This window comes from Carettochelys insculpta, chromosome 10 (genome assembly GCF_033958435.1).
Source record: "Carettochelys insculpta isolate YL-2023 chromosome 10, ASM3395843v1, whole genome shotgun sequence".
NCBI lineage: Eukaryota > Metazoa > Chordata > Testudines > Carettochelyidae > Carettochelys > Carettochelys insculpta.
Window position 1 is genome coordinate 36,996,343 of NC_134146.1, and position 25,744 is coordinate 37,022,086.

Here is a 25,744-nt window from a genome sequence, read left to right on the forward strand (position 1 = left end):
TGCACCGCCCCGGGCAGACTGGGGCGCCGCCCGCCCGCGTTGCATGACGAGAATTGTAGTCCACGCCCTACCCTCAGCCAGCAGCCCAACAAGACGGAGCCGGAAGAGGTAGGATGACGCTATGCCATCGTGAGAGGCAGGTCCCGTCAGCTAAATAAGGTAGAGCCTGGTTGGCTCCAGTTTGGACGCAGGCATAGACCTGCGAGCAGGACATCGGAAGTGATATTCCGGAAGCGGATGAGCGGTACATGTGGCGTCATCACAAAAATGGCGTCCTGAGGCGAACCGGTTTGGTCTCCCCTTCCTCAGGTGTGTGTACACCGGATTCTCTGACCCCAGCGGGCCTCGCTGAGATGCTGGGGGAAGGGCAGGCGAGAGCGAATCACCAGGCCCAGGGGCTGTGGGAGTGGGCGGAACTAAATCGCCAGCTCGGGGGATGGGGGAGTGGAGTGGCGGTAGAGGCAGAGGATGGAACGAACCACCCCGGCGGGTGGATGGGTGGGGTAAACGGAGCACGTCAGCTGCTCCTGGGGTGTCCAACCGGGCCGGGCAGAGCGGGGACTGCTGTGATGGGAGGGGAATGGGTGGGGCCCGGCCCGAGCCAAGTACCGGGGTGGGGCAGGGGTAGTGGGCAAGGAACCGCCACATGTAGCTGAGGAGCGGGAGTAGAGCAGTCTCCTGGGAGGGAGGTGGGTGCGGGGCAGGGGCCTTCTTATCCACCCCTCCGACAAATAACTGCAGCACGGGCCCTTTCGGCTCTGCAAAGCCTTGTCTGCGCCGGCCGCTTGGCTGTCACTCCCCCCCCCGCTGGGGAGTATTGGCTGCTTGGGCTTCGCGAGAGTAGTCCCCCTGACAAGGGCGCTGGCTTTAGCAAGGTAGCTTGCCTGTCACGCTGGCGGAACTGACTAGGGAGAAGCGTGCCTCGGCAGGGACTTGAGCATAGCCAGGGAAAAAGGCTGAAAAGAAAATAGCTGACATGAGCTCCCTGCTTTGCAGTGTACAATACTACTGTTGGTAAATAAAGTGTGCTGCATACATGTTTCTTAATATCTAAATCTTATTTTTCTTCAGTGTTATGCATTGCTAGGTATACCTCTCTTATCCAGATAATTTGAATATCCAGCAACCACCCCATCTCTGGGGCTGCCAGATATGAAAGCATTTACAGTATATGCATGCCATGTCCATTTCCCTCTCTCGCTTTGTCTCTGTGCATTGAGACTAGCCAGTCCCACATAGAGAAGGATGTAGTACTCTGATTATCCCTTTTTTTAAAAAAAAGTTTGTACAACAGAGCACTATATTCAAATAAGTTGTATTGTGGTGATCTTGGGAACTTACTTACTTAAACTTACTATGTTTGAAAGACATTACAGTTGTAATAAAGTTCCTTTGCTTCTTTAGACCTGCCTGAAGACACACTGTCACTCTACCAAAATGCAGTATTCCCACCACTGTGAGCACCTTCTGGAGAGACTGAACAAACAACGGGAGTCAGGTTTCCTTTGTGACTGCACAGTAGTTATTGGTGAATTCCAGTTCAGAGCTCACAGAAATGTGCTTGCCTCCTTCAGCGAGTACTTTGGTGCATTTTACAGGGATGCCTCTGACACTAATGTGGTTTTGGATCAGACTCAAGTAAAGGCTGATGGATTTCAGAAACTCCTGGAGTTTATATACACAGGAAACCTAAACCTTGACAGGTAACATACTTTATTTTTAAGAGTTCCAGTAGGGATTTCTTTGCCATAAGTTATGCAAGACTGTGTGTGCTAGCTGAAACAGTGTATGCCAAAGAATAGAAGGTCAGCTGTGTCTTGTGGCTTGATACATGCTCGGTGGTGTTTAAATACTGCATATAAATCAACTCAGCATGCTTTCTATTCAAAGTCATATTTTTCTTTTTTATTCAAAGCATGTGAGAACGTCTAACTTGTTAAAACTGAAATTTCCCACTCTCTCTCAGTAAGTTACTTAAGTGTGTTATGAGCCTTTACTATTGCTATCACCTAATTATTTTTCAGTGACTTGCTGCAGTTCTCTCTGCCTCCTCTTCCATTCATCTACTTAATTTCTACACCAAAGTTCTTTCTGCATGTGCCAAACACTGCATGGCAGCCTTGATCTCATGTGCTATATAAGCATTAAAACACTGTAAAGTATGCAGAAACCATGTAGCATCTGTCTGAGGCTTTGGAGACAGTCCACATCCACGTTGAGGCATGTGTTCTGTAATTACCTGGTCAGGGGCCTAACACCAATCAGCTTTCTAGACCTTGAATGATGTCTATATAAGACTTGTCCAAACTATATAACAAATTACTTTCTGGTGTGATTTTTTCCCTACTTGTGACTCTTGCTCTCTGGATTGAGATTTAAGACAATATCCTTTTTGATGTTTGGGAGCAGAAGGCTAACCCCCACAGTAGCGTTGGAGGTACAGGAGCTTATTCCCCATGTCTACATAAACAGGAAAAGGCAAACACCAAAGTTTGGGAGAGGATATTTCAGGGCTTACTACCACCAGAGCTCCCTACTACAACCAACCATGATGGTCAGGGCTAGTCTTCACGCATTTTGAGTTAAATTGCCCATCTTTTTTGCCAGGGTCAACTTGACGGTCACCTTTCCCCACCCAGGAAAGGAATGTCATCCTTCTTTGACAAGTCAAACTCAGCTTCCAAGAATAAAGCTTAATAGAATTTCAAAGTTCAGTAGATCCAGCTGAGTAATATGGGTCTCAAATTTGTAAGATAAGGCAAATTAAAGTAAGATGGCTGCACTTTAACTTACACTCCTGGCCCCCCACCCCCACTCAAGAGTATTTACTCCCATTTCCACCTTGCTGAATAGACCTTGTCAGCTTTGGCCCTCCTTTTTACCAGGACCTTACTCTTTAAATACCCCTCTGAAACCACCCCCTACTCACGCATCTGATGAAGAGGGTCTTTGCCCATGAAAGCTTATGCCCCAAAATATCTGCTAGTCTATAAGGTGCCATAAGACTACTACTTGTTCTCGAAGCTATGGACTAACATGGCTACTCCTTTGCTTGTGACTCTTAGGCCGTGTCTATACTAGCCCCAAACTTCGAAATGGCCATTTCGAAGTTTACTAATGAAGTGCTGAAATGCATATTCAGTGCCTCATTAGCATGCGGGCTGCCACAGTACTTCGAAATTGGCGCAATTCATCCCGAGGGGGCTCCTTTTCTAAAGGACCCTGCCTACTTCGAAGTCCCCTTACTCCCATCTGCTCACAGGAATAAGGGGACTTCAAAGTAGGCGGGGTCCTTTAGAAAAGGAGCCCCGTTGGGGCGAGCCGCGTCAATTTCGAAGCGCCACAGCCACCCGCATGCTAATGAAGCACTGAATATGCATTTCAGCGCTTCATTAGTAAACTTCAAAATGGCCATTTGTGTGGCCATTTCAAAGTTTGGGGCTAGTGTAGACACGGCCTTAATCATTCTTATAGGAACCTCACTCTAAAATCAGTTCTTTGGTTCACAGGCTTGGCCTACCCTGACTGAACTAGTTCTTTACCTTCAGGCAAGTCTTCTGCTTCTCAGGATTTCCTCATCTGGGCAGTTCTTTCCAATCATTCCTATCCACCTCACTATTTCTTTCTCTTCACAAGGCAATCCAACTATCACTGTCTGCTGTAACCCTCTAAGTAACTCTTACACAATCCATTTTCTCAGCTATGGGCATGGTCTTTATAGAGGCAAAGTGCCTTCCATCATGCCATGTTGGGAGGGAGCAAACTAGTAACAGGTGAGCTAGAGTCATTTCCTCTTAAAGAGACTATTTACCCTGTGATGGGTAGTTTAAAAGTTGCACTCTGTATGAATGTGTTTTACCTGTTGTTATGACAAGCAAAACCTCTTATTACCATGCTTGAAAGTGGATAGAGAGAAAATATTTTTCTGTCTTTTTCTTTATAAACTTTGTGCATTTTACATCACTTCGTGCATAGTCAGCTTTCCCTCTTGCGCGGAGGAAGAAAATAATTGCTTCCATACAGAAGTAGTTAAAAGATTGCAGAATGAAACTGTCTATGGCAACAATCAGTGGTTGAGAGGACAGCTTGTATAATACAAGGTACTCTAATCACTACCTGTGAGTACCAAAAATGGCAGTTTTTAGTTAGATACACTCTGGCAGAAATTGAAAATAAAACTCTTAGTACAGCATCCTGGTTGCACAAATAAAATGATAAAATGTCAGGCTCTGTAAGATCGTCATTAATTCTGCCACACTGCATGTATAGTACAGTGGGCATTATTAAAAATAAGGATTTTTACAGCACCACTGTATTTATTTTTTATACGAATGTATTTGTGCAAGTGCCTATTAGTAGACCAGTACAAGCTTATGTGCCATAATAAATGTCTAGTTTTAAATAGTTTCTACAGTATTTGCTATTCTTTGTGTATGTTTAATATATATTTTTGTGGTAAAATTACATATATAACATATAATAAAATTTAATGTTTTTTCAGCAATGTGGATAAGTTAATGCAATAGGTAGAACCTTAACTTTGTATTTCCTGGCTTCTTGTGATTTGAACTGTGCAGCCCTTAGCTAATTTAAGGGTGTGTGTTCAATATATTATTCTGTAGTTAACGCTTTAAGCTATTATAACCAATTACTGCAGTTTCTCTTTAAGAAAGTGTTTTTACAAAAGTACTGCAGCATGCTTAGAATGCTTCTGTTAACTGCTGGCCTGGCCCTTAATGAAGAGAGGTAAAGAGAGAGGAAGAGGAGGAAAAAATAGATGGAAAAGAAGAAAGTCAGGAAAGAAAGATAAGACAAGGAAAGAGATATGGAAAAAGTGTTTGAAAGAGCACTTGTGGTAAATTCTGTTTTACTCATTTTAGTATTGTGTATGATTTCTCATTCAGAGTATCAGAAGTTGGGTTGACTTTCTAAACTTCTGACTTCCTGAACTTCACTGCTTTTATTTTGTTTTTACACCATTTTGCCCTTCTGCATTTATTAGTTTAGATCAAGATGATCTGTATTAGTCATTTTATTTTACTTAAAGTAATTGCTCTGTATAATGTGTTGATGGAGAATAGCTTTGTTATTTAAAATCTGTCCTTTGGGTAACCTATTACAAGGCTAAAATCACTTTGTTTACCAAAGATCTTGGTTTCAAGCATTGTAAGCTCCAGAAATAGTTACTTTGTTAGAATATACACTTTTTTTTTTTTAAATCACTATAGGTTAACCTCTGTTCAGATACAGCAAAAGCATGGTATCCTAAAGGTATACTTCAGGATTTTACTTCTGTCTGCCACTGACTCTAGTAATGACCATTTGAAAACAGTTTTATCATTAAAGTGGAGTTAATACCTACTTCAGAGAGGGGTTGATATTTTATTCACTGGGAAGTGCTTTGAGATCCTTGAATGAAACTAAGATGGAATTATTTTTATTGGTTTGTATGTCTCCTGTCATGCATCAGTATTAAATAATATCTCATAAAATATCAAAACCACAAGGTTAGATTTTGTTGGATTTTCTTGATAGTTACAATTTTTAAACCTGAAACTATTTTAAATAAGACTTTCACATGGCTGTTATCTTAGTATTAATTGATATTGATGTCCAGAATATTGTCATTTAGCCTTGTTTCCTTGCAGCTGGAATGTTAAAGAAATTCACCAGGCTGCTGACTATCTCAAAGTGGAGGAGGTGGTTACTAAATGTAAAATAAAGATGGAAGACTTTGCTTTTATTGCTAATCCCTCCTCTACAGAGATTTCTAGTATTACTGGAAACATTGAACTGAACCAACAGACTTGCCTCCTCACTCTTCGAGATTACAATAATCAAGAGAAATCAGATGTCCCTTCTGCACACTCAGTTCAGCCACAGGCAAAAAAAGTGGGTTTAGAAAAGAAATCTGCACAGACCAAAAAGCGAAAAAAGGCTTTTAACGCTCAGAAAAACATGAAGAATAAACCAGTGCAATATCAGAATGACATAATTGAGAATTCATCAGTCGATATGTTTTTAGATGCAAATAAACTGGCCACACAGATAACAGAACAAGCTGCCCAAGGCAGCGATATTACAGAGCTACAGCTAGCATCTGTGATGGAAAGTGAAACTTTTGCAGCACAAGATGTTTTAGTTCAGACTATTACAGTGAAACAAAAACAGGGGAAGCCACAGCAGAACTGTGCATTGAAAGAACACTGTATGTCTAATATAGCTAGTGAAAAGAACTCTTGCCAAATAGAGGGCTCAGGAGAAGATCTCGATCAGAAATACTCCAAGGCCAAGCCAGTGTGCACCACTTGTGGGAAAGTATTTTCAGAAGCCAGTAGTCTACGACGACACATGAGAATACACAAAGGAGTAAAGCCTTATGTGTGTCAACTCTGCGGAAAAGCATTTACGCAGTGTAATCAGCTGAAAACACATGTCAGAACTCACACAGGTAAGTTGTAGTCTTTTTATAAGGGCTTCTTTTGTTTTTAATGATTGCACGGGGAAGCATAAATAATACGTTGTTTCTAAAGTGTTAAGTCATCATGCCAACTTTCTGTGTATTTGCATGGTAACTGCTGGTCACTGCTAATTACATTCTACCATGCTGTAATAATTTCAAATAGCAACTGAGTGTGTATAGAAAAGTAGCATAGCTAGAAAGGATAGCATTGCAGTCACAGCAGCCTGTAGGGAATACCTTGACTTCCTAAAATTCCAGGAAAGCTGATTCAGTCCTTTATCCTTGGACGGTATGTAAGAGGAGTGCAATGCAGAAAATGTCTGACTGATGCACACAAGAGATCAGACTGTTCTTTTATCCTATGTCACAATAATGGCATTTATAATTTTAGTTCACTGTCTTCCAAATTTCAGTTACATACACAATATTGTAATCTGTGCAGTTGTTCGTTTGTCAAGCTTTGATATACCAGAATGAGTATGATAACAAAAGGTATGGAAAAATCCACCCTCCGGAGGCAATTTGGAAACTTCGACAGCAGTATCTTTTTACAGTAGAGCAGCATTGCTAACATAAATTATTGCAGAATTTGAGATTTTCATTTGATAACATCAAGTTTATAGAACATAGCTATGAAAATAACTTCCAAATATAAATTGATGCCGTGATATCTGCAGAGTTCCAGTGTTTTTCTGCTACTGCTGCTCAATAGCTTTCAGTGGGCAATAGGATAAAATTGTCTACACCCAGGTGCCTTTTTACTGATGTTGTGCAGGACTCTGGGGTAGTAGTGAATCTTCCAAGCATGATGTCTGTTTCATTAGGCTCCTCTTTGGGAAAACAGAGATTCAGGCAATGGATCTATTTCCAGGAATCTCCAAAAGGAGTAGAGTGAGGGAAATGAAGGGTGGGCAGAGGAAGAACTTTTTTCATTTCAGTAGTCAAGGGGAGGTTTTCAAATATATGAGATGCTGACTAGCCAAAGTCTGCTATATATGGATGGTTAGGAAACCTTATTATTTGTATTAACCACTGGATGGCAGATTTAGACTTCTGGATAGCAGGTGTCTGGTAATTTTTTTTTTTTTTAATCAAGCCTTGAGCTATATCATTATTTATTAATTTAAGGATCTTTGAAACCTCTGCCTCCTAACAGACTCTGCACTGTCATGGTAATATAAGCTCATGTTCTCCTACTAGACAATCACGTGAGACCTAGGAGCAGTAGTTAGCACATATTTCTTAGCGAATACTATATCTATTAAGAGGTAGTGAATGATCAGAGAACCACTTTCAAACTCCTGCAGCAGATGCTTAGGAAATATTAGTAAGAACACAGGAACATACTATTTGGACAGACCTGATAGCTTAGTCGGTCTTCTCTGTTGCTAATATCTAGAATTTTGCAGTGCTAGTATTGTGAAGAATAGATTTTATTAAAACTAATAGTTAATTACCAGAGGATTTTCAGATGATAATGCTTTTAAGAAGTTACATATCTGCTGCAGTTCTCGTAATGTGCAGGCGTAGCTGCTTGATTGTTGGGTGCTATGTGGCATCAAGAAATAATACTAGGCTGACTTCTGAGTTTGGGTCAAGTAACTTGGTGTCTGTGTAAGAATGGCTTTCTCTAAGACAATTTTCTCTGTTTTCTCAGGGGAGAAGCCATACAAATGTGAACTGTGCGACAAAGGCTTTGCCCAGAAATGCCAGCTAGTTTTTCACAGTCGTATGCATCATGGAGAAGAGAAACCATATAAATGTGATGTATGCAATCTGCAGTTTGCAACTTCAAGCAATCTGAAGATTCATGCTAGGTGAGAGAAGGCGCTAACTTAAGCCTGATCTTTCACATACTTATGCACATGCTGAATTTCACACCTGTGAATAGTTGACTTAAGCTGCAGTACAGCTTGCACACGAACTTCAGTATACGTGCATGTGTGCATGATCAGATCTAAATAAACGTTGTCCTTGTTTTGTCATTCCCTGTCCTTCCCTACTTTCAGTTCCACATCTTCATTGCAGACGAGCATTATGTGTTTGGCATACTTCCTCCATCCACAGTAGTTATTTGGCCCAGCTGTCCATATGGGGTCATTCACCCTAGGACTCCTATTGCAGTTGATTTCTTCCCTTTCTAACCATACTGAAGCTATGTCTAGATTGCCAAGAATTGTCAGCAAAAGATAGGCAAATTGCACAACACATTTGTATATCTCCTGCTGACAGTGCTAATGGGGGGGTCTTTCCTGACATTTGTTCACATTTGGGCAAATGTCAAGAAAAACCCCCTCTGCTGACACATCCCTTCTTCCTCGTGGAACGAGTGAGACCGGGATGTCAGCAGAAGGCTCTCAACACAGCAGACTTCTGTCCCCTTATATTCTCTGGCAGGGGTAGGTGCAACATGTCTCTCTGCAGTGGTTGTCAGTGTTGTTGGTCGGCAGAATGACTGTTTTGCTTACTTAGGAGGGTTGACCTGTTTCCTATACAATATCCTTAGCGTCATCCCACTGCCACTGAAGTCAGTGGGACTCTTTCCACTGACTTTAGGAATTTGATCAGGCCCTGAGATAGGGACGTAAAATCCCTTTTAATTGGTTAATCTGCTAAATACTAGGTTTAACCGGTTAACTGATTGAATGGGTGGAGAAGTGGCTGGGGAGGCTGTTCCAGCCCTCTGCTGCAGACAGTGGCTGCTCTGGGTGAGCTTGAGTGTCCCACCTCATGGTGTGCTGGGGACTAGGCCTGCTCCATCGCAGTTGGAACACCCCCAGACCCTGGCATGTTGCAAATGGGGGCACACCAACCTGGTTCAGGCAGCCCCCTGTGTGCAGTGGGGTGCCGCTCCAGCCCAGCTAGGCTGGACCAGCCTCCCTAGCTACTTGTCCTTGCTTTCTAGCTGCCCCCACAACTGGCCACTGTGGGTGGGTCTACTCCTGGCTGAAGCACCCACATCCATGGCAGCCCTGTGGGGCTGGAGCAACCCCCTGCCTGCAGCAGGCGGATCACTGCTCCAGCTGTACTGGTTAACTGTAATTGGTAAATTTCATTCATTTTAAAGTGAGGCTTACCAGTTAACCAGTTAAACTTTAACATCCCTCGATGAGAAAATCTGATCTGAAAAGTAGGCTCTTGTCTTTCTCCTGTTAAGCCACAAATTATCACCATAGTGAGGCCAGAGATAAGATGATGATTGGTGTAACGCCAAGTTCCTTTCATCTTTGTGTCCTCTTCTCTTTTGTGTGCGATTCTGTAATGTGCATGTTTCTTAACAGGAAGCACAGTGGTGAGAAGCCCTATGTGTGTGATAGGTGTGGACAGAGGTTTGCCCAGGCCAGCACACTGACCTACCACGTTCGTCGCCATACGGGAGAGAAGCCGTATGTGTGTGACACCTGTGGAAAAGCATTTGCAGTGTCTAGTTCTCTTATCACTCATTCACGAAAACATACTGGTGAGGATAAATGAGTTGCTGAGTGAGCTGTCGTAACGTGGGGATTCGACTTGGGGAGGTTTGGCTTCAGTAAAAGTGGTGAAGGGAGCAATTAATGATACGAGAATCTAAAGAGCAGAAATGGAGGTGGTGAGGGTGATAGTGGAGTCTTGCATTAATGGGTATGGAATCTATATGGGAGAAGAAAGTAACAGAGATATCAACTCTTCCTTTGGGCTTTTCACAAAGGTTTGGTTAGCAGTGCAGACTGGAATTTTCATTGTGGTTTGGGGAGCTCTTCACACCATTGTACATTGACTCTGTTTAATTTGTATTTTACATACACGTGCCTGTATATTGAAATACTTACTTACCTTTTGTACCCTCTAGGAGAGAAACCATACATATGTGGCATTTGCGGCAAAAGTTTTATTTCCTCAGGAGAACTCAACAAACACTTTCGGTCTCATACAGGTCAGTTTCCAGACAGGCCAGTTCCTGTGTTGTAAATTTTTTTCAGTACACTCTTTTGCATTTAGAATATACTGTCATGCTATAACTGAAACATAACTTAAGAGGACATACTATGTATCTGTTAACTCGTTTAAAAATTGATCAGCTAGATTTATTTACAGAAGAACTAAACCGTTGTAAATCTAAAATAACAAGACTTCAGCAGAGCAGGGAATCAGGAAATCAGATGCTAAGCTTTGTGTAAGTCAGCATGTTGCTTACCCTCTTGGAGCCTCCATTTCCTCACCTGTAAAATAGATACTTTTTATCCATTCCTTATAATATAAAGTGCTGCCTAATGATAAAGCATTGTAATATGAGGGTAACATGAGGACGATTTAAATATTAAAGATAATATTCACATTGTACTATTGCAGTTTTCAGATAAACACTTGTACAAATCCAAATTGGGGTATGATCTGCTTATAGCTTGATCTGCGGCAATTGAAGCAGTCAGTCCTGTTTTCACCATTTTCAGCTTGTCTTTGAATGCTTCTGTTCTGGATACTGTTCTTAGATGGGTTTAATTCATGAAGCTGTTAATTTTATTACTGTTGTTTTGCACCTGCTGTTCTATAGATGGCTTTAGAAATAGTTTTTCCTATGTCGCTTTGAAATTATGTTCTGCAGTTCTAATTGCCACACCGTTTTTCAGGTGAAAGACCATTCATCTGTGAACTGTGTGGAAATTCTTATACAGACATAAAAAATTTAAAAAAGCACAAAACAAAAGTTCACACAGGTAAGTGTTCATCTTTTTAAAATAGATTTTTGGGATCAAAGAATAATAATTCTGCTTTAGTGCTGAACAAATGTTTTAAAATGTAACAGAATTATATAGGAAAAGAGTTCTTGCTAGCGGCTCGAAACAGAGTACACACTTCCTAAAATATCTGCTCTAATGGCACCTAACCATTTCAGATGATAAGGATTGGAAAAAGCAGACTTTATTATGTGAAATCTCCTGGGGAGATTTTTAAAAAGAAAATGTAGTGACAGCTACAGTAGGCTCCTGACTTATGTGGAGGTTGCACTCTTATGCAATCCCACTTAAGTAAAATTTCTTGTAACTTGGGGGAGCCAGGAAACTGACCAGCACTGCTATGTTGGTCAGTTTCCCTGCTTCTGTCAGAGGTGACAGCCAAAAGTCAGGCTGACACCTCTGACAGGAGCAGTTTCCCCACTCCTGTCAGGGGCAGCAGCTGCGAGTCACAAGCGCTGGTCAGTTTGCCTGCTCCTGTGAGTGGTGGGGAGCTGGTGGTTGGCTCCAGGCTGCCTGCCATATGTGGGAGCCAGGCAATTGAACAGTGCTGGGCTGGTCAATTTCCTAGCTTCCCTGAGTGGCAGGCAGCCTGGAGCTAGGTGCCAGCTCCCCACCACTCAGTCGAGTTAACCTGAAATATGGGCAACTTTAGTGTGCATATTTTGGGGTTCTAGTGTATAGCATTAAGCCACTGTTGTCAGTTGGCAACGGGGGCTGCTGACAAGAATTAATATTTAAAGATCTGGTCTGATCTAACAACATTGTGAAAGATTTCTGTTCTAAGACAGCTGTGAAAAGTCATCTGGAGTCACAAAAGACTTGTCAATTCTATTTGTTATGCTGTACCCTACATTCTACTGGCTCTCCAAAGTGAAGATTTCAGGAGAATGAGAGACATCAGTTCTAGGAATACTCTCCCTGATTCTTTGAAGGTCCAAATGTTCCTGAATGTTAGGGTTGTTTTTTGTTTTTGTTTTTGTTTTTCTTAATATACTAAGAATTAATCCATGTCTGAGCTCAATTAACTGGCACACAAGCTCAGATAGACAGCTGGTGCAATGTGTACAATTGGGGCTTCTACCCTTAAAAAGATTTCTCAGTTATACTTAGTTTTATTCTTCTTAGATTTACATGCAAGTGTTTGAATGGCAATAACTTTGTTGTAGATAGCTGAGCATGGAGGAGTTGGATATAGGCAGTTCAGATGATAATATAAACAATCTCCTTACACCTTGCCTTCCTACAGTGGATCACATCTGTCCATATGTAAGTGCATTAATACCATAAACCTGTTGCCTCTAGTTGTATGCAAAAAGAAATATGGAGGCTGGCCCAGACAGTACAAGAGATTAAGAGACCACATTATGAGAGGACAAATAATATGCAGTGAAGCTTTGAGGGTGATGGAAAGGTGAAACTGCATTCTGTCAATGGATGGTGAAGATCTAGTACAGCAGCAAGTGTCAGGCAGAGAAGCTGTAAGCTGCCAGGGAGAGTTTGGTGGAAGTGGATCTGGAACAGTAGAGAGGAGACAGGTTGGGAAAGGGATATAGAGGCTGACAAACAAAGAAGGCTACACATTGGAGAACTAGAATGTAGTGGAAGCTGGGCACATGGAGACATGGAAAATGAGGTGAGCAAATTGGCGGGAGAGAAGGGAGTGAGTAGCATCCTCCAGAACTACAAACCTTTGCTTAGGTTGTAGCTCTTGCATGCTACCGTAATATTGTATTAGCATGGAAAGATTAAATAATATCCTTATCCAGTCTCAGCAGAGCTTGACTCAAAGTCCTACAAAGATTCAGGGGCAGGGAAAGCATGTGTGAATGGAAGTCCATTGTCACCTGTTTGAGCTGCAACCTCATCAAAACTGATTTTTTTTCAAGTGCACTTGTACTCTAGACAGTGACTGTGTAAAAACAATTTTCTGTTGCGAAAGTTCTGTTCTTTCTAGCACTGTCTTAATGGAAAAAGATGATGCCTGGCATGTCCAAGGTTCTGCAGCTTATTGGTAGAATATTTAAAGGAATCGCTGCTAACTGCTTTTCCCCGTTGACTGTGACATTAAGGATTTGTTATTCTGCTGTGGCCCAGATAATAGAGGATCTGTTGTGATGCATCATCCTTCAAGCCATCATGACCTGGACACATGCACTAGGGGATTTGATACTTAAAGATCAGACTGGCTTGGTGGCAGAGTTTCGAGCAGTGTCATTCTCAGGCACCCCAAATGCTAACACTTAAAAAAACTCTCTTTTAAACTTGCCAACCAGTTGGATGAAAGGGATAAATCTTGCCATGCTATAGAGCACATTTTATGGATTTGAAGCAATTCTCCATCCAATCTTTGTCATGTCAAAGAGAATAATTGTAACAAAGTGTTTAAAGTATCAGAGGGGTAGCCATGTTAGTCTTTGTCCACAAAAACAATGAGTCCTGTGGCACTTTATAGACTAACAGATATTGTGGAGCATATGCTTTCATGGGCAAAGACCTGCTTTGTCAGATGCAATGTGTTTTAAGAAGATTGAGCTAGGTGTAGTGCTGGGAATGGAGGAAGGGTGGACTGGATTAGATGTCTTCTAATGCATTTCTATGATTCTATCATATGATTCTATAATATGGGGAAATATTGAGGTGTTTTTGAGGAATAAAAATTACTCATATCTTCAGTTACCTCACCCATTCAATTGCTTTTCCTGCATGTTTTTCCTCACATTGAGAACATTTTACCTTCTTCATGAATGAATGAATTACGAATTTTGTTTTTAGGATCTGAAAACCCCCTTGACTCAAACACAGTCGATAATTCCTACAGTGAGCAAGAATCTATTCAGAATCAGAAAAGCCCTTTGTCAGAATCTGCAGATGTGAAGCCTTCTGAGATCACTTTACCACTTCCTCTTCCCATTGGGACTGAGGACCATCAGATGCTGTTGCCTATAACTGGTAATCAGTCTCCTTCCTCAGACACATTGCTGAGGTCTGCTGTGACTGGATATTCAGAACCTCAGTTTATTTTCCTGCAGCAGTTGTACTGATGACTCTGTGTGATATGGGAACCAAGAAGACAGTCCAGGTAGTGAAAACACAAATTGTTGGTAAGGTGAACATAAGCATCCAAGCTGTTGGATTTACTCTTACTCAGTCTTTTGAGTGAAGACATTTGATAATGTATCTACACTGTGCAGTGCTGTTTCTTACTACTTGTTAAATTTTGCTAATCTGGAATCATATTTACCATTGTAATTGACCACTGACATCTCCTAGGAGGAAGTACCCTTCCAGAGCACCTGCCTTAAGATTCTTCTGTTAAATAGACATGTAACTGTACTCTGGAGATCTCCTCCATTGCTCATGCAGAGTTAACCTATTAGTGTCATTTGTGAGCAGACTTTCAAGCCATATTTTTTTAACACTAGTTTACTTTGAAAACTTGAACTTGCAGGTGTGGTCCTTGCAAAAAAAAAAAAAAAAAATTGCATGGCCAATTTATTGAACATAAGCTCCCACAATCCCAGCCAGTATAGGAGGAGTATCTGGTGGAAACTGGGCCAGTATTCTGGTGGAAATGTTTTTGAAACATTATTGATCAGAAGCAGTGGTTTCCCAGTCTGAGACTAGATGGAAAGCTTTGGGCAAATGCCACTGACAGGTGAGGGAGGCTTTTTCTTTGAACAATGATTTAGTGGCTAGACAGCATATAGCCTTTTCCTTTCCAAAGAATGGATTCACATTCAGAAGTGACAAAAATGAGTTTGACCCTAGCGGTCATCTTGTAATTTGATATAAGTGGCAATCTCCTGCTCAGCCGAGGTCAAAAAATGTAATATGCTGAATGCTGTAGATCAGATTGGATTAAGGTTATTGTAGGTAAGAAGGTGTGGTGTTAGCTGTGAGCAGACATGAATTGCACATATCCAACTTTCTTTACTTATTAATACTACACTAGTACCTAGAGCTTCCAGTCAGGAGTAGACCTCTTTTGAGTTAAGCCTTGTACAGAAACATCAGAGGAGACAGCCTCTTCCCCGAAGAGCTTTATAATAAATGAGCAATAAATTTGCACTAAAAAATTAAGTGAAATCTAAAGATGAAAGTCTTTTATTCAAGAAGATTGACCAGAGGCCATAAACTTTGGAGTTACTCACAATAGGCTCTTATTCCATGCCAGAATTTAGGAGGGTATAATAGAAAAACATTTCATTAAAAAAATAAATACAGTATTTATCTAATAATTTATTTCCTATGCCAGTAGAACAGTTTTAGGTAGTTGCTGTGATTTGTAGAAGGACCCATGTGAAAAAGGGTTGAGCTTTTTATACCAATAGTGTGTGGTATTTTCTGGGTTTTTTTAACATTGTTGTGCCATCACTGACACAAGTTAGGATTCAATCTGTTCTTCTTTGTCTGTTGCTGCTGCTTCTACCAGCTTTGTGGAGCTGAGACAAACTATTCTGACCTCTCTGCTAAGGGTTCTTTTTAAGGTTTCTCTTGCACTCCTTATTTCCTCACACCAGTTGGTTTCCATTGAACAGCTTCATGTGGAATCTTTTTGTTGGCATCTAGAATACATGCCCCAAATAAGTTCAGGCTTCCTTCTAAGTGTAGTGGAAATGAGTTGCTGATTGATGATTTTCAATGGTGCCTAGTTTTCCGTCTAATCATTTGTTAGATTGCCAGCTGTCACAGTAATAATTACTACTGAGATTATATTTGAATTGAAAATGCCACCCAGTTTGACATTAGCGTTACACTGAACTATCCTGTTGTCTGGTTGTGCATTCTTGCAAAGTACTTCACATCTCTGTACGTGGCCTTGATGACTGTTACAACTTTAGCAGGGATTCCGTAGGCCCAAGAAATGAATAGTCCATAATGTAGGTCTATATTTTGAAATAAATAAATAAAAATCAGTGAAATTGATGAGGGGAGTTGCCACTGTAAACTCTTCTCTGTGGTGGTCCTTAGCTTACTGTCTGATTTACACAATCTCTTGGGCTTGAATTCAGTATTTTTTCTAAGCTTTGCATCCATTGCCTCTTTCATCCTGTGTAGTAGCCCACTACAGAAGGCTTTCCTGCAACAGAGTAGTGTAGCTCCTCTCCAGTTGTTAACGTCAGTAAGATCACCCCTTTTGGACTTTCTGACCCTGGTCAGGAGCTTCTCTTTTTCCCAAATTTTATTGAACAGCTGTCAGTTAAATTAAGGTGATGGTATCTGCTTCATGCGCTCCTACTTTTTCCAGTACTCTGGCTGATTTTATGATTTAGGAATTTTCCTTTCAATCTTTCCTTCTTCAGTGAGATGCTGTGTTTCGAATTATTCCGTTCCTCTTCTGTCTCTATTCGTATCCAGCTGTGGCTGCTACAGCTTGAATCACATCATAAGCCTAACCCAAGGAAGCTCCATGAGCTTTCTTTAAAAAAAAACAAAAAAAGCAAAAACAAGCAGCATTTGTGGTTTCTGAAAGCATCACTGCTTAAGCTCTACTGTGATTAGTGGAAGTGTTATTTTTGCCTCTACAGAAGTACATTTTCTCTAGTCAAACTGTACCAGTGATATTTAAGTGCATTTGTTGGTTGGTTATTGGTTGATACCATTTTATCTGCATTGGTGTCTTGGGTCTAGGCTTTGGTAAAGAGAAGAATGTAGAAGATTCCTCTTAATATAATTCCTACTCTTTTCCATTCAACATTTTCACATTAATAAAAAGGGCTTCATCAGATGGTCCCTGAATCCTGGGCATGGTTGTCTTTTATATGTTGTTTTCTTAATCCATGAGTGTTTATCTTTGTCTGTAACTTTTTAAGTGAAATAAACCATTTTTTTTAATCTATCATTTTTAATGTGGCATGTGCAATGCTGTTTTTTGGTTGTTCAGTGTTTATTTACAAGTAGTCATTTTGCTGTTGGGATTACTGGACATTATGAAGTATAACTATGTCTCCCAGGAGCCTTTTCATCACATTGAAGGTGATCCTTATAATCACTTCCTGGCATTCACTATCTTTGCTTTCCTATTGTTTCGATCATACCTATGCCACAGCATTTGTTAGTGCTTTAAGCACACTGGCACAGGACATTGGATGAATCATTTTGGGTTTTCAGAGGTGCAGTATGGCTTTTTTCATTCTTTTGAAATCTCTGTTTTTTCCCCTGTAACCTCTCAAGGATTCTGTGGCCAACTGGTAATTCTGTGACTGAAGAAGCACATCAAAAAGCAGGGCCTTGAATATAGATAGCAAAGGTATCCAGACAAATGCAGTTTGTTATTAGTATTGCACAGAAGAAAAGCTCTCCCAACTCATATGATTACACTGCTATTTGGCAAGTTAATCTTTAATGTATTAAAGTACATCTCTTCTGATGTGCTGTTACTACATTAAAAATGTTTACCTTATGCAGAATTATTAAGTAATGCATATTATTAGAAAACACAGAAAAACACATTTCTACGTAGAATATGCATTCCATAAGAATGTTTCAATTGTTTTTCTATTTCTAAAATTTTAGATTACTAACGTATTCTTACATTTCAGACTTTTTTAAAATAAATCAGTGCTTATATTTATACTGAATCCAATTTAGATATTTGTAGAGATGACATTTGCTTTATATTACTCATTCAGTTTTCTTTATACACAGGAAGATCATCATTTTTACCAGACAACGATTTTAAACCTCTCTGCACAGAATACACAGGTTGTGATAAAGTTGTTCTCTTGCAGCAATAATTTAATGATGTGCATTCTTAGGTACCAATTCTTATCCTCAGCTTTGATGAAGATGACTCAGCTGCTGAGCTGATTTCCTTTAAATATATTAATTTATTATAACATGTAATTAAAAAAAATTTTGTAGGCGTGTTCCAGTTGGGTGCTGTAGAACTTTGAGAAAGAGCTATACTGTATATCTACGACAGTGCCTGGAGTACTTCCCATGCATCTCTTATTTGCAGGCTTACAGCCCTCAAGTTCAGTCTGGAGCTCAAAGGTGTGTCAAGAGGATTGTTGGTCCATGTTTGTGGAATGGGGGGAAAACAGGAACATCTTAAATAGTCTAAGTGCAGGTAATAGCCAGATTTCTGCTCCCTGACAAATGAAAGTGGGGAAAATAAAAATGTCTTGAAGCTTGAAAAAGACTTCTAGAAAATATCTCCAGTGTGATCCAAATCTCAGCAAGTCCACTAACTTCAGTGGAAGTTGTACCTAATGGCTTGCTTACCCTTTGAAATTTACCCAAGTAACTAGCTATTTCAGAATAGGAAAATAGCTACTCTGCTATAATTATTTTGGTAAGTTCCAAATGTAGAAAAACCCTGAGTAATGATTGCAAGACTGGGCTTTGAGAGAGGCTGTTGGTAATACTTACAGCAATAGGTATAGATAAGAACTAGTATTCAATTTATTAAGTTATTTTTACTGTATTTTTCCTGTATATACGAAGTGCTTTTCTTTTTGTTATATGTCTATAGTTCAATTCTTTTTTCTATAATCCCTCCCTGTGGGGGTTTTGTACATACTTAGGTTGCAGTGTATATGGTAGGTTTTTTAATAAACTTGTTTTGTAATTTTCTCTCAGCTTGTGCCTGATGTTTGTAATTACGGATGGTAGTAATTAAATGAGGGAAGATTTTTAACATAACCACCATCACAACACAATACACTATTGTCATAAAGGGCTCCAAGACAGCCCTTAATTCAGTATACAACTGTATAGGAGTTATTTGGAAACAGCATCATTCTTTACATTCTCTTTCCAAAGGAGAGAAACTCCAGTCCCTTTCTACAAGGTAATATTTTGGGTGTAAAGGTACACAATGTTCATTCTAAATGCTACTTAATACAATTGTTCTTGAGCAGTGAAAGATTCAAAGTAGTATGCAAAACAATTTGTTTATCCCCCTGTTCAGGGGTCTGCAACATGCAGCTCTTTAAGGGCGCCTTTGTGGCTCCCATTACTATAATTGCAAAGTTTAAAAAAAAAAAACCTCCTGATTATTTTTGATAAATGATGAATGTCTGAAACCCCAATAAACTCATATATAAATAACAAATGATATGTGACCTCAAAACATTAGATAACTCCCCCTTTAATATGTGCAGTGCATTGTGGGTTATGATATTGTATCTGTGTTTGATCGTTTTGCTAATAAAGCCTTGATTTTTCAAAAGGAAGATTATAGCAGTCTTGCTGTGAAGGCAATATGCATTTAAAGAAAGAAAACTGAAATTAAATTTGAAGTAAAACTGGCATAATTAAAATAGGTTCAGGAGTGAAAGTCAGGAAGACAGTGGTACAAACATATACCTGTAAAGTGTGAGGAAATAGAATATGTAAAAAGTTTGAACATCCTGCAGTAAACATGTCGCATTACAAATCATTGTGTGTACCTTGTTCTTAAAATAGGGGTTACAAAAAGTCTGGTTGGACATTATTAAAGACTGTCTGTCTTGTATTCATGTGCATTGCATTTCTTGAATTGAGATCTTTACCAAATTTGGAAAAAAAAGCTCTTCTTGCTGTTGTGGTTGCTAACACCTGCCCATATTTTATAGTACATATAAACTACTTTGCTGCAGCTACCTTCTGTAGGGGTTATCTTTATTTTTTTTAACACAACATCACTTGTGGTTTTTTTCCTATGAAGACTGTAGAGCCTGTTGGCTAAAGCATGGGACTGGGCTTCAGGAGACCTGATCAACTCCTGGCTCTGCCTCTGATTTGCTGGGTGATCTTAAGCATGTTATAGCCCTGTCCTGTGCCTCAGTTTCCCCCTGTAAAGTGCTCAGTGCTCCAGAGATGAAAAATAGTATAAGAACTATGTGGTATTTTAGCTACTATGGTTTATTGACAGGAGTAAAGTAATAGTTTCTTTCCTATGGTATTTTTTTAATTCAGAAGTGTCCAAGATATCTGAGCCTTCAGCTAGAGTTTGTGATTTTGGCTGTTATAGTTTGAAGAAACCTGTTGAAATAAGTATGTAATAGATTGAGAAATAATCAGCATATAGGACTCTCTCATGAAAAGTATGTGAAGGGTTTAGTTGAGGTAGAGATGTGGACTTCAGATGATGTCAATAGAACATAATGCGGTCATGGGCCAAGGCTTTTAGGCTATGTCTAGACTATAAACCTCCTTCTATGAGAAAGAAGGATGTCCTGAAAGAGGTTTTTATGAAATTTGGGACCATGTAGATGGGCCAAATTTTGGAAAAGGCTCTGACAGAAAAGCAGAAAAAGATACTCAAATTGCAGTGAGCAATTTGTGTATCTTTTTTTGACATTTCTTCACGGTCTAGATATAGCGTCATTATTAAAATAAATGAGATGTGGTAAAAGCATTCTTTGAAAATGCACACCACTTATTTTCAAAGTATATGCCATTCATCCTTCCATATTTTATTTGTGATATTGCTCTTATCAAACCAATTAAAATTAAAGCACGGCTTCTGGCAAAGTCACAGTTACTTATCACAGCCTATTTTAAGCTTACATTACTTTTATGAATAAAGTTACCCATTAATAGCTACGTTGTTAATTTAAACAGTAGAAGTCATTGAGCACAAATGTGAAGTAAAAGAGGAGAGGATGGTATGATCAAGAAGATATGATGGAATGATCTACTTTTAGATTTTGTCAAAGAACGAACTGTTATGCTTCTAAAATAAGTACAAAACTAAAGGTATGTCTATACCAGTGTTTCTTAAACTATGTTCCGTGGAACACTAGCTTTCCACAAACAACTCACAGATGTGCCACGAGCGTCAGACTTTTTTGATATCATACTTTGATGGTACATCTTTTCTGTTAATAAAACCAGAGACAGGCCGTGTCTATACTAGCCAAAAACTTCGAAATGGCCATGCAAATGACCATTTTGAAGTTTACTAATGAAGCGCTAAAATACACATTCAGCGTCTCATTAGCATGCGGACGGCTGCGGCACTTCAAAATTGACGCAGCTCGTCGCCGCGCGGCTCGTCCAGACGGGGCTCCTTTTTGAAAGGACCCCAGCTACTTTGAAGTCCCCTTATTCCCATCTGCTCATAGGAATAAGGGGACTTCGAAGTAACCGGGGTCCTTTCGAAAAGAAGCCCTGTCTGGACAAGCCGTGCGGCAGCAAGCCACGTCAATTTCAAAGTGCCACGGCTGCCTGCATGCTAATGAGGCGCTGAATATGTATTTCAGCGCTTCACTAGTAAACTTCGAAATGGCCATTTGCATGGCCATGTTGAAGTTTTTTGGCTAGTGTAGACATAGCCACAATGTTTCTTCTTCATTGCTGTAACTGATTAAATTAGTTCATTTTTGTTTTGTTGTACATGTTGCTGAGGTTTTTTTTGTTTTTTTAAAGAAAAATTTCATAATGTTCTGCATAAAAAATAGTGTTCCATGATCTCAAACAGCTTAAGAAATACTGGTCTACACTATATTAGGTAAATTTATATCACTGCACATTCTCACACCCTCCTTTGGTTGATCATGTACATCTTACTAACCTAAGAGGGCCAATATGGGGAGCTTGGTCTCTCACCTCTGCTATCAGCTTCCAGCTGTGAGCCTGGATTTTCCCCTGCTTCCCATTCCTCACGAGGCTTCTGGCCGAACTACCTAGGTTTCTTGCCCTGGTTCCCAGCTAGGAGCAGAAGGAAGATGAACTCTAGCTACCCAGCTTTCATCAATTTTACAGCTCATGCCATGAAATCATCAAGATAAACAATGGCCTCTATAAGTATTAAAGTGTCCACACAGGCACTGCATCATCCTCACAGTGGTTCTCAAACTAAGTCGGGACCCTGTTTTAATGAGGTCACCAAGATTGACATTAGACTTACTAAGGTCCAGGGGCCAAAGCCTGAGTCGCACTGCCCGACCCAAAGCCCAAAGGTTACAGGCCCCTGACTTGTGGCTGAAACCCTTTGGCTTTGGCTTTGCCTTCCTCTGCCCCCCACCCCCTCGTGAAGCAGTCAGATTTAGGCTTTGGTCCCTGCTCATGGGGTTGTATATGAAAGTTTTCCTTTATCAGACAGGAGTCATGGTGCACCAGTTTGCTATCTTACTCACAAATGTTCTGCAGCTACTATTGCAAGACTGGCATTAGCATCTTTGTTATCAACCTCTCCATAACTTGGTGTCCAATAGTAATGTCTTTTAAGGCCATGAGAGAGTTCTGCAAGATATACATGTCCATCTACTTCATATGGATCCACATCTGTACAGTTTGGTTCCAAGCGGCCAGTTTTAATTAAGTCTGAAAATGCCTGAAATGAACAAATGCAAAAGATTTAAATTCAACATTCTTCTCACACATTCTGTCTGCCAGAGGCTTACATAGGGCAAAGAAGAACTCTAAAAGAGGGGTGGAGAATTGTGGCCCATGGGCTGCATGCAATTCATCAGGGTTAGCCACTGGCATGCAATGGCATTTTAATTGCTTGTATAGTTCTGCTGTCCTATAACTGCTTGGTATGAGAAGACATCAACTTATTTTATAATAAAATATAATGAACTACACATCTGTGTCACTAATAGTTTTAGTGAGCATAGTAGTTGTATAAAATTAAGTAAACTGCAAAAGGGAAGTAATGAAGAAAACACTTACCACACAACTGGCCTCATCCAATTTGTTTCCCCAAATATAAATGTAGGAAAGCACCATGTTTGTTTTCATTGAATCAGAAAGAGCAACAAGTCCTTTTCCACTTATATTGTTGCACACTACTGCTAACCTAGTAAACAAAAAATAAATTTTATAAGTAAATTCCAAGTCATTTGACTCCTGCCTCCTATGTATGGCATGTGGAATAAATCATCAACAAAAATTATTTTTATAGCTCACATCTGTTATGTCCTGTATAATTCTAATATTTCTCAAGGCATTCCTTTGGTTTGGATGGCAATTCATTTCTTCACACAAGGTGACCCAATGCTTGGTGGTCCGCTCCCATGTTTAGTCTGCCACGAAGCAGGGACCTGGCTTCTAGCCAAATTAAACTTTCATCCTGGAGCTGCAAGAGCTATTTTTATATTGGTGAACCTGAAAGGTTTTCAGAGGCATCTGGCAGACCCTTTGATCTTTATTTACAAAAACAAATAGCTTGCAGGCAATACCTAGATGGGCACTACATCCAGCCAAGATAAGGTTTTCTGCAAGACACAAAATATGTCCAACAGGAGAGATTAGACAATCCCTGATATACCTAAAATAAACTAAGAAAAGGCTTAAATAAAATCCTTTTTAAGGCCTGAAACAGCAAAAGCAGACCCTTATTCTTGCAGTGTGTCATACTGACTTACTTAAATGGCACTTTGCAGCAATTAGGACTCTTGTTTGCAAATCCTTTTTCAGGAAAGGGTCAAGAGACTCAAGAGACAAAATGGAATGAAGAACTCAGATCTGACAGCCTGGTTATTAGAGTGACTCTGTATACTGGGAACCAAATATAATACACAGGAAAATTATATTAAACAATATTTGTTAAACATCAAAACTATGAGAACAAGATGTTGCCAGCAGAAACTCTCAGTACCTTTTGGTCAATTTAGCAGTCACAGCATTTTAAAAATCATGAATGTCATGATTTCAGCTATTCAAATCTGACATTTCACAGCATTGTAATTGTAGGGGTCCTGACCCAAAAAAAAGATGGGAGGGGTTGCAAGTTACTCTAGCGGGAGTTGTGGTACTGCTGCCCTTACTTCTGTTCTGCTAATAAGGGGGGGGGGGCGGTGTTGCCTTGAGAGCTAGGCTGTGTCTATGCTACGAGATAAATTCGCATTTAAGACAGTTAGCTCAGGATTACCACACGACTGTCTTCATTGTTAATACCATTAGCTTGATTTTTGGCCGTACTAATATTGAGATTACAATATCGCAGTTACCTGATGGATATAGTATCAAGCTCGAATTCAGAAGTTCGATTAAAGGCCAGTGTGGAAGTGCCCTGTCTTAAAATCCAATTTATTAGCCTCCACAAGTGTCCCCTAAGTATCCCACAAAGCTATGCTAGCTGCACCTAGAACCCAGCTCCCCGCTACTAGCAGGAGCTGGGAAATTGACCAGGACTGCTGCATTCCTGTGACACAGGGCCAGGTACCCAACGGCCAGGCTGTTCCAGCCACGTGGGGCCAGGCACCTTGCAGCCGGGTGGCTTGTGCCGCACAGGGCCAGCCACCCCGCAGGCAGGTGGCTCCTGCTGCAGAGGACTAGATGCCCAAGGGCAGGCACCCACCCCACAGGCACCCTTAGCCACCTGCGACCCAGTGCCCCCCGCCAGCATGCTCCAGCAGCTCTTCCACTAGAGTTGGTGAGTGGCAGGGGTTTGGGTTTTTTTGGAGAGGGTATTTTTTGGGGAGGGGGAAGAGTGTTTTTGATTTATTTTGGTGGGGGGTCTTTTGGGGTCTTTGTTTTTTGGGGGGAATTTAGGGTGGGACTGGGGCTGGGGAAGCCTGCGGGGAAGGGAAGTAAACCCTCACATTCAAGGGAACATCGGGAAGAACAGACAGCCCTTCCCCCACTATTACTCTGGAGGGTTTACTGTACTAGTGGGAGCTGGGAAACTGACCAAGGCTACTTTGCTGTCAGTTCTGCAGATCTCCCAAGCTGCCAGACCCAGGAAACTGACAGTGCTGCTGCACCTGGCTCCTAGCTCAGAATAGAGGGCTGAGGGAAATGTGGGATAGGTTCCCACAATTCACTGCTGCAGCAGTTGATGTTTGGTGATTGCAGTGTGGAAGCAATATGTTGAATTTTTTGGGAGCGTGTGGAAAGTGAGGATACACAAAATCAAAATTTAAAAAAACGGCATTACAAAATTGATTTTAATAAATTCAGATTTATCTCATAGTGTAGACATAACCGTAGACAGTAGCAGCTGCTTGTCAGGAGTCCAGCTCTGAAGGCAGAGCCATCACTGGCAGCAGAGCAGATGTAAGGGTGGTATGGTATGACATCACCTTCACAGCTGGATGCCCAGCCACCCAACTCTGACAGTGGTGCAGAAGGGCGGTAATATCACAATCCCCTCTACAATAACCTTGTAACTCCTCTACAACTGCTTTGAGTCAAGAGCCCAAGTTTGAAAAATGCTGATCTCCTCCATTAAATGTATACTGTAGGGTAAAAGCAAACTAAAAAGACCTGATTTCTTTGTGGGAGACCAGATTTAATGGTCCATGATGTGTTTTTCATTGCCATGCATCAATAGCAATAAATAACAAACCAAGAGGGAAAAAACAAGTAAAATGGGAAAAAGTTAAAGGGCTTTTACTAGAATTGGTGGTGGGATGGGTAAATTAGAAAATATAGCAGCTTTAAAATGTGTGTGGGTTGGGGAGAAGTGTCAGAGGGGGAGCTGAGTTAGACCTTTATCTTCAAAAACAACAAGAAGTCCTGTGGCACCTTGTAGACTAACATATTTTGGAGCATAAGCTTTCATGAGCAAAGACCCATTTTGCCTGGGACTTTTGCCATGTGAGAAGAGCTTTTCAGCGGTAGTGTTCAAGTGTTTGGCCTCCGTTTGCCAGGTGGATGATAAAATATAGGGGTCAGAAGCTGGGGA

General features: G+C 40.6%; 2 protein-coding genes across 12 annotated transcripts in view; one reads left to right on the forward strand and one right to left on the reverse strand.

Moving 5' to 3' along the window:
- Positions 1-262: 262 nt before the first annotated feature.
- Positions 263-17,939, forward strand: MYNN (myoneurin). 6 transcript variants are annotated; one of them, XR_012646878.1, is made up of 9 exons: positions 263-309; positions 1,405-1,703; positions 5,649-6,451; positions 8,121-8,280; positions 9,745-9,923; positions 10,293-10,376; positions 11,071-11,157; positions 13,951-14,279; positions 17,827-17,939. XR_012646878.1 is itself a non-coding variant. In XM_075004635.1 (9 exons), the coding sequence occupies exons 2-8, from the start codon at positions 1,438-1,440 to the stop codon at positions 14,217-14,219; spliced, it is 1,848 nt and encodes a 615-aa protein (XP_074860736.1). In that variant the 5' UTR covers positions 263-309; positions 1,405-1,437; the 3' UTR covers positions 14,220-14,257; positions 17,827-17,915. The 6 variants fall into 6 exon arrangements, 3 of the variants coding, with proteins under 3 accessions (XP_074860736.1, XP_074860738.1, XP_074860737.1); XR_012646880.1 differs by lacking the exon at positions 17,827-17,939 and adding an exon at positions 12,345-12,444 and having other exon boundaries at positions 13,951-14,062; XM_075004635.1 differs by having other exon boundaries at positions 13,951-14,257; positions 17,827-17,915.
- Positions 10,422-25,744, reverse strand: part of LRRC34 (leucine rich repeat containing 34) — a 30,801-nt gene continuing 15,478 nt past the window's right edge. For 2 of the 6 annotated variants that reach the window (XR_012646884.1, XR_012646883.1), the window contains exons 11-12: positions 23,023-23,330; positions 22,785-22,912 (exon numbers count right to left, since the gene is read on the reverse strand). Coding sequence is in view for 2 of the 6 variants with exons in the window: in XM_075004638.1 (XP_074860739.1) it covers positions 16,558-16,597; positions 22,248-22,444; positions 22,786-22,912 (364 nt within the window). In the remaining 4 variants the exon portion in view is untranslated. Of the gene's footprint in view, positions 10,663-16,478; positions 16,598-21,717; positions 22,445-22,784; positions 22,913-23,022; positions 23,331-23,480; positions 23,614-25,744 lie in introns of those variants that run through there. The other 4 variants (XR_012646881.1, XM_075004639.1, XM_075004638.1 and 1 more) reach the window with 4 other exon arrangements.

Excerpts from the sequence above, each read along its gene's own strand:
- MYNN (XM_075004635.1), top strand. The coding sequence starts at position 1,438 with ATGCAGTATTCCCACCACTGTGAGCACCTTCTGGAGAGACTGAACAAA. Across the intron at positions 1,704-5,648 it reads GGAAACCTAAACCTTGACAG|CTGGAATGTTAAAGAAATTC; the intron begins GTAACATACTTT and ends GTTTCCTTGCAG. Across the intron at positions 8,281-9,744 it reads AATCTGAAGATTCATGCTAG|GAAGCACAGTGGTGAGAAGC; the intron begins GTGAGAGAAGGC and ends GTTTCTTAACAG.